This window comes from Phaseolus vulgaris, chromosome 7 (genome assembly GCF_051622355.1).
Source record: "Phaseolus vulgaris cultivar YP4 chromosome 7, ASM5162235v1, whole genome shotgun sequence".
NCBI lineage: Eukaryota > Viridiplantae > Streptophyta > Magnoliopsida > Fabales > Fabaceae > Phaseolus > Phaseolus vulgaris.
The window spans coordinates 57395912-57411292 of record NC_143504.1 but is presented as its reverse complement, the minus strand read 5'-3'; the positions used below and the strand labels follow the sequence as shown (position 1 = coordinate 57411292).

At 29.6% G+C, this 15381-nt stretch overlaps 2 protein-coding genes across 3 annotated transcripts; one reads left to right on the top strand and one right to left on the bottom strand.

Annotated features, from left to right (window-relative positions):
- Positions 1-5898: 5898 nt before the first annotated feature.
- LOC137830594 (uncharacterized) lies at positions 5899-13665 on the top strand. Of its 2 annotated transcripts, XM_068638033.2 has the most exons (14): positions 5899-6037; positions 6393-6514; positions 6875-6941; positions 7646-7711; positions 7871-7917; positions 8386-8431; positions 8654-8734; positions 8811-8853; positions 8945-8994; positions 9191-9272; positions 9364-9413; positions 9518-9591; positions 11200-11251; positions 11327-13665. In XM_068638033.2, exons 2-14 carry the CDS (start codon positions 6411-6413, stop codon positions 13448-13450), a joined length of 2886 nt encoding a protein of 961 aa, XP_068494134.1. In that variant the 5' UTR covers positions 5899-6037; positions 6393-6410; the 3' UTR covers positions 13451-13665. The 2 variants fall into 2 exon arrangements, with proteins under 2 accessions (XP_068494134.1, XP_090160843.1); XM_090304717.1 differs by lacking the exon at positions 5899-6037 and having other exon boundaries at positions 6069-6514; positions 9518-10141; positions 10232-11251.
- Positions 13666-14165: 500 nt separating this feature from the next.
- Positions 14166-14623, bottom strand: LOC150026017 (uncharacterized). Its single transcript, XM_090305291.1, has one exon. The coding sequence runs from the start codon at positions 14539-14541 to the stop codon at positions 14365-14367; it is 177 nt and encodes a 58-aa protein (XP_090161417.1). The 5' UTR covers positions 14542-14623; the 3' UTR covers positions 14166-14364.
- Between the last annotated feature and the right edge of the window lie 758 nt (positions 14624-15381).

Sequence of the window (15381 nt, the reverse complement as noted above, 5' to 3'; positions counted from 1 at the left end):
ATTTGGTGCATGCAATTTACTTTTTCATTTTAAAGATAGATATATTTTTAAAAATATATAAAAGAGAAAAAATTATGTTTGAAAATTTTGACTTGACATTATAAAGATAGATATATTTAAAAATATATCTGTTTTTCTATTTAGTTTTAATATCACTTGAAGTCATTGTGTTTGAAAGAGTATTTTAGGATTTTTCTTCTAAAAAAATTAAATGTGATTATCATATTGTATTTTTTATGTTTGAATATATATATATATATATATATATATATTAGTTTAAAAAATAAACACAACTTTAAAAAAAAAATCATTACAAATATGCTTAAAAGCAGGACTTTAACTAAAGAATTAAAATTTAAGAGATATAAAATGATTTATTTTTTCTAATTATATTTTTAGTTTAAGAAAATATTTTCAACCTTTTATTTTTACCAACAATTGTAAAAGATGGCATATTGTTCTTATTTTGTTTTTACCATTTGTGTATAAAATGGAAAAAAATTCTTTCTTTTTACTGTTTTTAATTAAAGTATTTGTAAACAAAATAACGTTCCAGGTATATTTTTACAATAATTAATATAAATTAGAAAAACTTCAAACTTAACAAATCCAAAATTTCATTAGTTTCATTTCATCTTTCTCAAACACAAATAGTATTAAATATAACATGCTTAAGAATCCTTCCCATGAAAATGAAAAAAAAAAATATTGAAAAAATATACTTCTGTAATGTATACTAAATAATATACGTATCTTCTCTAAAAGAGGTATTTTATTTTTAGTAAAATAACACTCAAAAGCTCCATCCATCATCATCGTGCAAGAATATTTAAAAGTCTTTTTTAAGCTTTATTTAATTATGGTTTCTACAACTAACATAACATGTTCTCTACAAAAAAAATGACAAATATAAATAAAACTCAGAAGATCATACTAAAAAATATATAAATAATAAAGTTTCTTTTGTAAAAGAATATTAGAGTGTTTGGAATAACATTATTCGATTACTTATATTTTTTTAATATATGTAAGGACCAATTGTTTTGAAGATCTTTTTACGAGTATAACGTGTTTTTCCCAATATTACAGTACAAAGAAACAAAAAGTTACCAAAAAATTAAAATTGTGTAAAAGAAATTAAAAAGAAAAATGAAAAATAATTAAAAATGAAGTATTAAAATCATTGGAAAAAGTTTAAATCCTAAACTATTTTATTAAGAGACACAAACATTATAATTTCTATAAGCTAATGTTGGTTATTTGTTTATTTAATTTTGTGTGGATAGTGATTTATATTCAATATTTATTGGAGACAACCATAATTATTATGTTATGGTTAACACGTTGCACGATCACTGTCTAAGGTTGTGGTGTCAACGTTAGTCTATACTTGCTTAATTTTAATTTTTAAGCCATTACATATCAATTTTATTTCACCAGTTATATTTTTATATGTTTACATTGTTTGTACAGGTTTTAGTATTTTAATTGTTTATAAATTTGTGATTTAACTTTCTAAATTTCATGAGTCTACCGTGTAAGTTTGCTAAATTCTAATTTTGTGTGTTGATGTTTTAGAGTAATTTTAATATCGTTTATAAAATTTTAATGATAAACATTTTACATGTAAATGTTAAATTTAAAACTATACAATCACTTCAAATAAATCACTAAAATTTTATTAACATGACATCATTAAAAAGGGTGTGTTCTAGTACACTTAATAAAATTATCATTTAAAAGTTGAGATGAATAAATATATATATATATATATATATATATATTATACGTAATTGAAAGACAAAATCATAATAAAATTTTGAGGAATTCTAAATTTTAAAGCGGATAATAAATACTACTAAATATTAATGTCGTCTCATAGTTGAGGTTTACTAATTTATTTAACTATTAAAAAGAATAAATTGATCTCAAGTTACTACAACTGATCTAAGTAAATGTTTTTTTTTTAACTGTATGGTGCAATTTAATTTTTCATTTATGAAAATTGGTATATTTTAATAATTTGTTATTTTTTTTTAACTTTATTTAATCTCTTTTTATTAGTCTCATAAAGGAAAATGATAGAATCGATAGACTTTAGAAGTGGTGTTAAAAAGTCTTTGAAATTATTTTAACTTAAATATTATTATTTCTATTAAAAGCGAAACTTAATTAAAGTTGTGCTTCCTTAAAAATATTAGTTATAGAAAGTTGTGAATGGTTTAAATTATTTTCCGTCAAGCACAACACAACTATGTTTCAAAGCTTTATATATTGAAGTTGTTTTTAGATGTAAACTAAAAAAGTTGAATGGTAGTTATATAACTAATATTGCATGGAATTAATGCTTATAAAACAAAACAAAAAACTGTGTTGAATTTATTCTTGAATGAACTTTAGCTGAAAACGTGGAAAAAAAAAATATTGCAAAATGAATTCTTGCATAGCATGATTTTAGCAACAAATTATACTAAAGTTTTTAGCCAAAACAATTTGCTAATTTAAGTTTATTTATCGTATTGTTTATTATTTTCTAATATTTTGTATTTTTTTCAAAATCTTTAAATTTCATTAGTACTGAAAAAATAGAATAACCAGTCACAATTTAAGAAAAATATAATTTAAAAAAATGCAGCATAGTAATGGTTTTTTTCAATCAACTTTGTCAATTTCTAAAAAAACAAAAAATTGGATGGATTGAAAATCTTGATTTATCATTTAAGTGGGACTTTATGTAAAACCAATTCAAAAAAATTATTTTGTAATATTATTTAAATTAAAAAATAAAATACATTTGAATTAAATTTATAAAATCAATTAAAAAATATATCTTATTATTTTTAAATACTAAAAAGATAAAAAAAAATACCCACAAAGAATTTTAAACCTAAAAATTTAATAACTTTTTTTTCTTTTAAAAAATAATCAATAATTAAGTTAATCCGTTTTGAGACTAGTTTTCTTGTAACGACTTATATGGAAAAAAGTACTTTTTTATAAATTAAAATTAATTTATGTATAAAATGGTATATAAAAGCTCTTTCATATAAATTATTTAAATTTAAAGTTTTAATTTATAAAATAATCTATTTCAACTATTTGATGTCTTTATCAATTAGAACAAAACCATCATATACATGAATGGAGAAGAAAACAAAGGAAGAATGAATATGGAAGTAGTGTTCAAAGGAGTAATTCAACAAACTCATTAACTTCTAAATGAAAATAGAAGGGAAGAGAAAGCAAACAAAGACTAATTAAAAATACTAATTAAATATTAATTAAACACATAATAAAATGAAGTGCAATCCATCAAGAGTTGAACTGTCCAATGCTAATCAACTTAGGGTTACTTTGGGCAATTCACTTTGTTCACCAACCCTTGAAACCCTAACTTTTTTGGGGGAAAAAACAGGTGTTTGGCCCTATAGTCCAAAATTGGACCACTTTTAATTTTCTTTTAAGATACAAATACTTGTCAACATAATTTTGTGTTCTTCTTGTTCAACTTTATTCTCCTTTTTTCCTCTTCTTTTTGTAAACTATTTTTCCACTTTCTTAATTATGCAATTTTAACTATGCAAATGCACAATTGATAGTGCATTAGCATTAACATAAATTGATAAATAATATAATATGGCTTCAACTTTTTTATAAAAGAAAATGGAAGAACCAAATATGAGATGGGATAATACACCAAGGACAAAGACTAGATTAAATAAATTTTTTTATAGTTGTTTTATTAAATATTATTATTCCATCAAGTTGTTCATTTTTTTTTTGTAAAATTAAATGTATGATAATATATTTGTTATAATATTATGTGTGAGTATATATGTATTATTATTATTATTACATAAAAGATTGTGAAACGATGAGCACTAAATAATTATGCATATATTTTTTATATTATTTCTAAAATAAAATCTATCAATAACACTACTTGTTAAAAAATTAAATTAATAGACACAATATAAAATAAAGCAAAAGTAGTAAGAAATAATAACAAAATTATATTAAAATCATTCAATATCTCGTAAAAAACATATCCACAATGTTGACTCTCTAATCAAACAAAATAATTTCAAATAAGATTATTTGTGCTATATATTTGATATAAGAAGCATAGACAAATTAAATCTTAATTTCATTCAGAATATATATATTAGTTTCTTCATTGTTTAACTCCTAGAATTAATTAAAAAAATTACTCTAATTGCTCTTGGATGGAAGAATACTAAGCAATATTGTTTAAAAAAGCTTTTAAGTGATTTTAAGAAGCTTTAAGTGATTTTGATAGAAATAAATTTACAAACACATTCTAACAAGTTTAGAATGTAGATTTAGAAACACCTATATAAAAGGCAAATTTAATGTTCCAACTATTTGAACTCAATATCAATTTAATCATCAATGCAAACATATCTGAATTCAATAAAATTAAATATAATTCTGCTACCAAGTTTTAGACATCAACTTAAAAATATTCTCTATCTTAACGTTCACAAATACTGAATTAACCAAAAATAATTATCCAATTCTGACAAAGTTTTCTATTTCAATATCAATCTCAAATTTTATTTTAATTCCCACACAAACTCAACATGTAATAATGCATGAGGGATAATTTCCCTTAGGTGCTATTTATTTGCAATTCAACTAATGGTTAAAAAAAGTTGGAAAATCACAAAAATTGTAGTGACACAAAATTTAAATCTAATTACGTAAAGAAATTCTAAACATTAATAACCATATGATAGAATCTGGTTTGGAAAGAAATAAGAAATAATTAAAAATTTAGAGTGGTTGAGTATTAAAAATTGACGAGGAGGAAAAAAATTGATAATTAAAATATTGGTAGCTAGATATCAATTTATAAATTTTTATTAATAATAAAAATTATTTTAAATATAAATAATTTATAAAGTAGTATTGAATTTAGTTAATATAATAATATTTTTTTAAATTAGTTTCTTAATAATGTTTTAATATAAATGAATTATTAACTGAAAATTCGAGAATTAATATATTTTTCAAAAATATTAATTACATTAATAAGATAGTGATTAAATTATGTTACAATTAATTAATCAAATCAACCTAAAATGAATTAAATTACTTTTGAAAATAATATTAATTAAATAGAGCTGAAATGAAGTAATTAGGTTTTGTAACGGTGTGAACAAAAGTCTACAATTACCGGTTTTATTTTTATTGTAACATTTAAAAAAGCTTACTTTACTATTTTTGTAATTATTGTTTGTATTTTGAAAATAACATCAACTAAATAAAACTAAAATGCACTAATTAATATTTTGTAAATGTTGGTTGAAAAATTAAAAATCAATATAATGTGAAGATAAAGTTCAGCTACATGCGTTTATTATAACGTATAAAAACTTACTTCATTTATTATGTGTAAATTTAAAAGAATTATCAGTTATACTTTTATTGTAACATAATATTTGTATTATACATTGTTGTCTAATTATTAATAAATATAAATATTTACAGATTAATTAACATATTTACGAGTATATTCTTATTGAAAATATTACCTTACTTATATATATATATTGAGGTAATAATTTATTTTTATATTTTAATAAAGATTATAAAAAATGAAGTGACACTGGTTAATGTTATTAGTATAAAGAAAAGTATTAACGAAATATACAAACATTTTATTTTATAGGTCCTATTTTTTTTTATCCATAAAAATGGTCTATTTTGATATCTAACTTAATTTTGAAAAATAATGATGGTTTATTTGAAATTTAAAAAAAAGAATTAATAAATGATGGTTTATTTGGATGAGTTTGAAAATGAATTTACATGGATAAGAAAATTAGCATAAATAGGATCCTTTACACAGGCCTTAAATTATGGTAGCCACAACTACACTAAATTTGGTCACTGTTACAGACTCATCAACTAAAGTAGTATTATTAAATTCACAACATCTTTCTTCTGCAGCATTTCTTTATTTGACTTTGTTGTCCTTCAACTCTCTCTTCTCTCTCTCACCTCTCTTTTGGTAAGTCATCAAACTCTCAAATATTTTTGGTATGTCTTCAATCTCCTGAGGAGCTAGTTTAGTTCATGTCATTGTAGTTGTGGAAAGTTCAAACCCCTTCTTCATGCTTCCTCAACTTCATTCAATAGGCACCTAAAGGAGTATAATAGTTAATGGTATAGATTGAAGCTATAGGTTTGTGTCCATTTATAGCACTTGGAAGAAGCAAAAGGGTTGCTGCCTGAAATTCACACACACAACAGCAAAAAAGCTTTGCCATAAAATAAAGAATCAAAAAAGAATCAAAGATTTCCCCAATTGGGTTCCCAGCAAACCAGGATCTGCTGGTTCAGTGCTTCACTGTTTTGTCTTGTAGCTTCTTTTGGAGGTTTCCATGGAGAGTAGTGCCAAGGTGGAAGACTATGAAGTGATTCGGCAAATTGGAAGAGGAGCACTTGGTGCAACTTTTCTTGTTCTACACAAGACTGAGAAAAAGAGGTAAGGCTGTTTTGTTTTTCTCTTTTCTGTGTGTGTGCTGTGTAATTGCTGGCTTGAGCCATGCTATATAAATTCTTCAAGATCTTTTCTTTGGTCAAATTTGGACCGCACCACAAAGAAATTTTCAATCTTGTTCAGATTTTAGTGGTCGGTTGTGGCAATTGAAGCCCTGCAAGTTCAATAGCGGCTAGATTTTAACTTGGGTACTAGATGAATTCATTTTCAGTTCAGAAATGGACAACCCCAGAATTTTGTTTTGTTTTGGACTGAAATCTATGCTGATTCAATACAGTTTTGCTTTTCAGCTTCAGTTCTTTAGTAATTTTTCACTATGAAAATTTCATGTCTATGGTATGGTAGGTATGTGCTGAAGAAAATTCGCTTGTCCAAACAAGCTGACAAATCCAAAGTGACAGCACAACAAGAGGTTGGTGTAACCAACACTTTCTTTCAATGCATGTATTCAGTGTCAGCCGGGCGATTATTTGTTTGTTGCTATTATTTATCATATTTCCTTACTTTCTGTCCAATTGATAGGGCTTGCTACTGTTTCGTGCAAATTATGCTGTTTTGGTTCTGCCCTTAACTTTTGTTGTTTCTTTTTGAAGTGGTTTTTAATTTGTCCCGTCACCAAAGAATAAATAGTAACAATGATCGAGCCATTTCCTACTTTTTTTTTTGACTTGAGTCATCCATGGCTTGAATAAGCTCAACCTATCATCTGAATAGAAGTAACATTCCTTGACACAGACACACAGAGACTAGAAACATACAAGTAAACTCAAATTAAATTTGGTTTCATTTAATGAAATGTTGTAGGTTCTCTGTTACTCAGTACTGTCATTGTCATTTTAAGTACTTACTCATTAGACTTCTACTCCATCCAGAGTGGAGGATGTTTTATTTTTATTTTTATTATACTTACAAATGCTATGGGCACCATGTGATATATCATTTTTATGTGAGCCAAGTACAATCTGAATTCTGAAATGAATACTTCTGTAAATATAATATTATTAATAATGGTTTCACTGACTTCATTTCTGAGAGATTTTGTTCATGGTTTTGAAGGAATGTTTCTTACCTTCTTAGTTCTGACAAATAGTAAAATTCTATCTTTCTCTGTTCCAGATGGACCTGATAGCTAAACTAAATTACCCTTATATTGTGGAGTACAAAGATGCTTGGGTGGAGAAGGTATGATATAATCATTCTTTCCTATGCTTTCCTTTTCTTGTTTAAATTTTCAATTGCACTTTTTTATATTGCTGAAAATTAAGTTTGAAGTTCAATATAATTTATAGGCTTGATTAAATGTTTATGAATCCTTACAATTGCTATTTTTATGTTACGAAGGAGGATTACATATGCATTATAACCGGCTATTGCGAAGGAGGTGACATGTAAGTATGGTCATATCTATTAGCAGCACAAATTGTTTCAAGCATAAATTAAGGATCTTACTTATTCATTGTAGACAGAGAATACCATGTAAAGATTAGAAAGAAGTAAAATATGTATAAAATAAAAACTTCTATCTTCTCCAGAAGCTACACTGAACTTTGTACTGAGTTCAATCCACAGAAAGAAAATGTTATTTTAAAATTTTAATTAGTTGACAGGAGATGACAAGTACTTTCCAAAACCTGTGAACATAAGTGCTCTGTAATATGTAATGTGGTGATTCTGGTAAGATTATTGTTGATAGATGTTAATTCTTTGCAATAGCATAAAGGGCTTTGCGATTCTGTGGGTCTCATGTATTGTATAGCATAGCATATACGTTTAGTGTACATTTATATGACACTTGGTAGCATTATAACTTGTTATCTAAACTTTAAATCATGGAATGTTACATTCTTCTGGAGCAGGGCTGCGAACATAAAGAAAGTTCGGGGATCTTATTTTTCGGAGGAGGTAACTAATAAGGTTTTATGTTCCATTCCTTAGTGTTTGTGTTGCTGGGGGACATTGGAAGGAAAGGGAGGGGAGAAAAGGTTTTAAGTAAACTAGGAATTATCAAGTTATCCTTTGCCCAAGAAAAGGGGGAGGAAACCTTGTACTTCACCTCTCATCTTCCATTTGCCTTCCTTCTCTCTGGATTCCTTACCCATTCTGCGTTTCCATTCTATCCCATAGAAAGTCTGCAAATGGTTGACTCAGTTGTTACTAGCTGTGGACTATCTTCACTCCAATCGCGTACTCCACAGAGATGTTAAGGTACTACTTATTCTTAGAGACTGGGGAAGAAATCCTTACATGGTGTTTATATTAATGGTACCTCTTTTTATTTCAGTGTTCCAACATATTCCTTACCAAAGAAAATAACATTCGATTAGGTATGAAGGTGTTATCCTTTGAATGCTCATCACTATGGGTTTCTGTGTATCCTGTTGTCTAAAGAAAATGTGCATTACATGGACACTGCAGGTGAATTTGGTCTTGCGAAGCTTCTCAATACTGAAGATCTCACTTCTCCGGTAATGTAAATAGTAATATATTAGCCTTATCTGCTTCCTTCTTCATGAATTTGTTTTGCAGTTGTCCCCTGATGGTAATTGTTGTCTTTTAACTAAAATTGATAGCCTTTGCCTTCCTTCCTTAAACCTTAAATCACAAATGAAAATGCTACTTAAAGGGTGTTTATTGTTTGCGTCAATCTTGTATCTTTTGTAGGTTTTTGGAACTCTAAACTACATGTGTCCTGAGGCATTTGCTGGTATGCCTTACGGTTATAAATCTGATATGTGGTCACTTGGTAAGAATTACAGATACCTGATTTTAGTTGACAAAGTCATATGACATGATATCTAACCTTGTGTAAAAATGATGTCTCTTTGTATGTAAAGGTTGCTGCATGTTTGAAATTGTTGCACATCAACTTGCATTTCGTGCTCCAGTAAGAACAAAACCGAATCATCTATGAGTTTGATATTATTAGTGACAATGAAGTTTCTCCAATATGAGTGAAATAATTTGGTGAATCATGCATGAATCAAACAGGACAGGGCTGGACTTATCAACAAAATAAATAGATGCTCCATTTCTCCACTACCAATTGTTTACTCGTCCACACTGTAAGTAACTTTTTCATGTTAGAATATGTACAAAATCTTCGGAATACATCTACAAATTAAGTCTCTCCCTAAAAATTCAACAGTTTAAATAGAACCGTTGTGTTATTTTTTGCAATATTTCAATTCAAGGTAACCATATTGATCTAATATGTTATTACTCATGGTCTTTGTTCTCTCACCAATTATGAAAACTAAAATTTTTTGTTTTTTCCTTATATGCATTTTTGTTTCGTTCTGCTTTGTCTTTATGACAACCTTTTCTCTTCCTCCTTTCTTGTTGTACTCCTGTAAATCTTCATATCTGCTTTCTTTCCTGTTTGGTGTAAAAATTAATTTTCCAATGCTGGCATAGCATTGACGGAGAATGAGAATGATAGACTACATCTCTCGCCACTGAGGTGATGAGTTTGGTGACATCCATTTTTTGTCTATGATCATTTCAATGGTGACATCTCTTCCTGCCAACAATCATTCTGTTGGTGATGTCGCCTCTTGCTGATGATCATTTTGTCAGTGAGATCTCTGCCTACCACTAACAATCATAGAAGTGGTGAGTATTCTTCCCACAGTAAATCCTCGTACTGTTGGTGATATCTCTTGTCTCACTAATGAATTGTCTATTGGATGCAATTTGCACCAGGTTCCCACAGACAAAACATACTGATGGTGATTTCTGCCCTCAATTGATGAGTAATACCAGTGATTCACACTCAATTGTCTGTTGGCTTCAATACAAACTATATTTAATCTTAAACTCTTAATTATGGATGTTATTCACACCCAGCTTCAGTTTTTAGGTTTTGAGGCTACTTGTTTTTCTTTGAATTTGAATCTTCCAAATGCTTCTGTGATGGATTTGGATTTACTTGGGCCTTGTCCCCTGTTTGGAGTTGTCTTTCCAACTATTATACAGTTGACATTATTTTTAGAATTTTCTTTAAGTATTTTAACTGTGACAGGGTTAAAACTTGTAAGCATTAGCTTCAAGGGAAGTGTTTGAATGTATACAAACTATCTCAGAATATATTTTATGTCTTAAAATATATTAGAATATTTCCAAATATTATTAAAGTCTTTAGAATATTATCTCACCAATTAGACATCATATTTGGGAATCGATCTTGAGAGTTGTTTCATAATTTTATTATGTTTCTTGTTTAGTCACTGTAAGCAATTTTACTTTATTAACTTGTGCTGTGTGCTTGGGCTTGTTCTAGTATTGCTACATCATTTCTTAACCTTATTAAATAAAGTTGGCAAAAATAAGCAATCATTTCTTCGAACCAAATATGCACAAGATAGCATCAATGGATTGGTATTTTATATCAGATAATTACGCATCATTCACAATACACCTTTTCATTCTAATATCTTGTAATTTAAAGTCCTTGTTCTTTTACCCCCTTTACTACCAAAACCACAATTTGAACACCTAAAACCCATTAACATTCACACTGTTGTCATACTTTTCCCACCTGAGCTTTTCAAAGTTATTATATATATTTAAATCCAACAAAAATATGCCACTCAATCCCTTTGTTTACTTTAAATATGTCATTGAAATGATGAAATTGAAGCAAGAAACTTTATGTCGTTTATGTTTAACAGGAAACAACTTATCAAGAGCATGCTGAGGAAAAACCCAGAACACAGACCAACAGTGAGTTCATGGAGCTTTTCTTGTGTAACTCATTTATGTGGAGCTGTTTATTCTTACATTGTTCTTTTTTGGCAGGCATCTGAATTATTAAGGCATCCTCATTTACAACCTTATGTTCTACGCTGTCATAATGCTTCATCTATTTATCTACCAGTACATCTTATAAATAGTAACTCCCCAAAGGATAAAACTAAAAATAAATCTAGTGGTAGCAAAGATCATTGGGACAAGGAAGCAAGATTGGCTGGATTAGTAAATCGTTTGGACCGAATTTATTCATTTGAGGGAAATGTAGATGTACAGACACGGAACCAGCATAATGAGGGCAAGGTAGCAGTGCCAACCAAAGACAACCTTGAGACCAAAATGGTTGATTCTACCAGCTACACTCTGGAATTTTCTACAAGTATTAGTGGCTCGAAAGATGGCTCTACAACATCTGAATCAACCGTTTGCAGTGTGAGCAAGGAAGGAGACTTTAAAAATAGACTTGCAAGGGACATAGCTGACAGTGAGATCACTTCAAAAAGTACAATAGATTGTGTGCATGAAGAAGAAGGGCTTACTACCCTTAAGTCATACGCGATTGACATAAATACAGTAATTAAAAATGTTGAAGATACTTTTTCCAATGAAGATCTCAATGCAGATGAAGCACTGAGTGAAGGTGCCAAACCTGGGGATTCCAGTAAATCCACAATGTCCAGTGAAGGCAGCAACGGTAATGATAAAGATGAGTCCATTGATGAGATCATGTCAAAGAGTACCCTTGTTTCTGTGCATGAAGAGCAAGGATTTATGACGGATCATTTTCAGAAGTCAGATGTGATTGACCGAAGCTCAATATCTACAGAAGTTGAAGATAATTTTTCCAATGAAGGTTTTCATAAAATGGAAGCAGAGAGGGAGAATGCCATACCTGAGGACTCCAGAAAATCAATAGTGTTCATTGAAAACGGTGAAGGTAATGATAATGACGGGTCCATTGATGAGATCACTTCAAAGAGTATTCTAGAATCTGTGCATGGTGAACAAGAATTTACTGCTGAACATTTTCCAGAGTCAGATGTGATTGACACAAATGCAGTGGCTACAACAGTTGAAGATAATTTTTGCAATGAAGCATTGGACCAAACTGAAACAGAGAGAAAAACTGGCAGACATGAGGACTCGAGAATATCAGTAGTATCCAATGAAAACAGTGATGCTGATGGTACTGATAGTTCCATTAATGAGATCAGCTTGAAGAGTACAATCGGTTATGTGCAAGAAGAGCAATGGTTTATAGCTGAACATGTTCAAAAGTTAGATGTTGTTGAAGTAGAAGCTGCGGCTTCCATAGATGTGGGCGAAATTTCTAGTGAAGGTTTTGATAAAGCTGAAACACATAGGGAAGATGCCAAACTTGAGTGCCCAAGTGAATCAATAATTTCCTATGATAAGAGCAATGGTAATGATGAAGATGAATCCGGTGGTGAGATCACATCAAAGAGTATGCTAGAATCTGTAGGTGAAGAACAAGGACTCACTGCTGAGCATTTTCAGACATCTGATGCAAATGACATAAATGCAGTGACTACAGAAGTTGAAGATAAACTTCCCAATGAAGGTTTTGATACAGCTGAAACACAGGAGAAAGATGCTAAAACTGAGGATTCCATTAAATCTTTGTCCAATGAAGAAGGTGGTGGCGGCAGCAGCAGCAGTGGTGATAACGATGGATCTATTGACGAGGAAGGGTCATCATCCCCAATGGCACAACCTGTTAAGGTTGAACATGACACTGAAACTGGAAGCAGCTTGAAGGAAAATGAAAACCCTGAAGCATTTAAAGAAGGCTCACGCATGGACAGCTTGACTCTTGATAGTAAGGATGAAAACAGAGAAGAGACACATACAATCAGTTGCTCAACGTGTAAAGAAGACAACAATGGTGTTGTGTCTCATAAGCCAGCAAATGGCATTTCAGTAATGAAGCGTATTTCAAGAGGCAGCACTACTTCCTGCCTGCAAAGAGCTGAAGCTCTGGAATCTCTACTTGAGTTATGTGCACAGCTACTTCAGCAAGGAAACCTTGAAGAGCTTGCTGCTGTGCTAAGACCATTTGGAGAAGATGCCGTATCTGTGTCATCCAGAGAAACAGCAATATTGCTTACCAAAAGCCTCATGGCCTCACAAAAACTTAATCCTGAAACGTAGTTTGTGAGAGGTGTTGTGCTCATTATTTATACATTATTGTAAGAAAAATGTGTATTTCCAAATGTTACATGAGTTTGTTTCTTTGAGACTTTTGCTTGATTGAAGATTGAGGCTGGAGAATAACATGCCATAAATTCTTTGCTTGTTAACTGTGTATTGTAAATGGATTAAATTATATCTGAAATGGTTGAATATTCATTGGTGTTTTTTCTGAACATTCATTTGCAAGAACATTACTATCCTCTCTAGTCCCCTCCCATCTCAAACATGGAAAATCAAGTCCCTGAGCTTCATGCTTTATTTAATTGGACTTGTTTATAAGATATTGAACTACTTTTTTGTAACTGGCCAGATAAGGTGATGTGGGATATCGAAGAACGGATTACATTTCTTTTACCCTGTGCTAATTGTTGCTTGTTATCATAACCTTCTTCCTTATTTTGTGTATAAATATTGCTTAAACTGTGGTAAAGTGAGTAGTGATCATTTTAATCCTTAAGTGCATCCATGCTTCGGATTAAAGATTAGTTCTAAAATCCAGAATCAAAGTTAGTGGGCTAAAGGTTAGTTCCATAATCGGTTCATAGAATCAAAGCGATCACGGATGATTGTTGTTACTTAAAATGTCAGTCTAGCTGAGATCTCACTAGACCGAGATCTCACGTACATGAAAATGTTTTTATGAAAAAAGGAAAGAAAAATAAACAAACACATGTTTAATATAATTTTTTTCCATTATGAACACAAATCAATTACATTGCCAACACTGTTGATGGCACATAAACATCAAAGTAGAAACATATATAATTGCAGTGTTCACACTTTATTCCTTACATATATGTATATATATAAATAAATATAATCAGCCTCTTCCTCTACTGCATGTTTCTTCAATCCTATTACCCTGTAACATTTTAGTGGAACAAGGCAAAGAGGGACATGACTGAGGCACCAACCAAGGAGCCAACAACAGTGGCTGAGGCACCACTGCTGGGGCCAGGAGCAGGTGCAGGAACCTCTGCGTCAGCCAATGCTGCACTCATGGAGGCAGCAACAATGAGAACAACACAGGAAACCTTCCTCATGTCCATGATGATAGTGAGAGTTTTTGGAAGATGGAGAGACCCGCTTGGTTTGAGAGAAAGAAGCTGTTAACTTTTCGTATTTTGGTGCAGGTCTGAGGAAGAATGAGGGGTTGTGAAGGGTTTTATAGTGTAGGGGTTGGAACCATTTAGGGTAAATGGTTATTGGTTTGTTGTGACAGGGTTTGCATGTGTGGATTTGCATGGTTTAAGGGTCACAAAGGGTTGTGTGACAAGTGTTGGAGTTGGACTAGGATTCTATGAATAGTTCAGAGACACCAATTTTGTTTTGGAATAATGATATTTGAGACTTAGTTGATATCACATTCATCACTTATTATAAAATATATTTTTATTTTATTTTAAAATTGTGATTATATTAGTTTCACACAAGTTTTTGTTTTCATTTTCATTTTACAATTTCTTCTAATAATAAATATTATATTTTCTTAAAAATAATATAAATGAAAAATTTAAAATAAAATACTAATATATTTGATTGTCAACTTAACTTAATAAATTTGAATGCCACTTAATAATGTCAACATATCATTATTATTTTGTTTGGAATATTTATTTTTGCAGAAATACATTGTAGATTTTTATTTTCTCCTTTGAAAAAAAACTATCTTTGCCTTTTAGGTTGTGCTTTGATAAAATAAAAAAATTTAAGAACAAATAAGTTTTAATTAATGTTAAATTTTGATTAAATAAAATTATCTGAAGTTCTAAGTTTGAAATTTTATTTTAAAAGAATAAAATTACATAAGGAAATGATTGATATTGACATAATGAAGAATATTTTTTATAATCTTATAATAATAGTCTTGATAACTAAGAATTACGTGA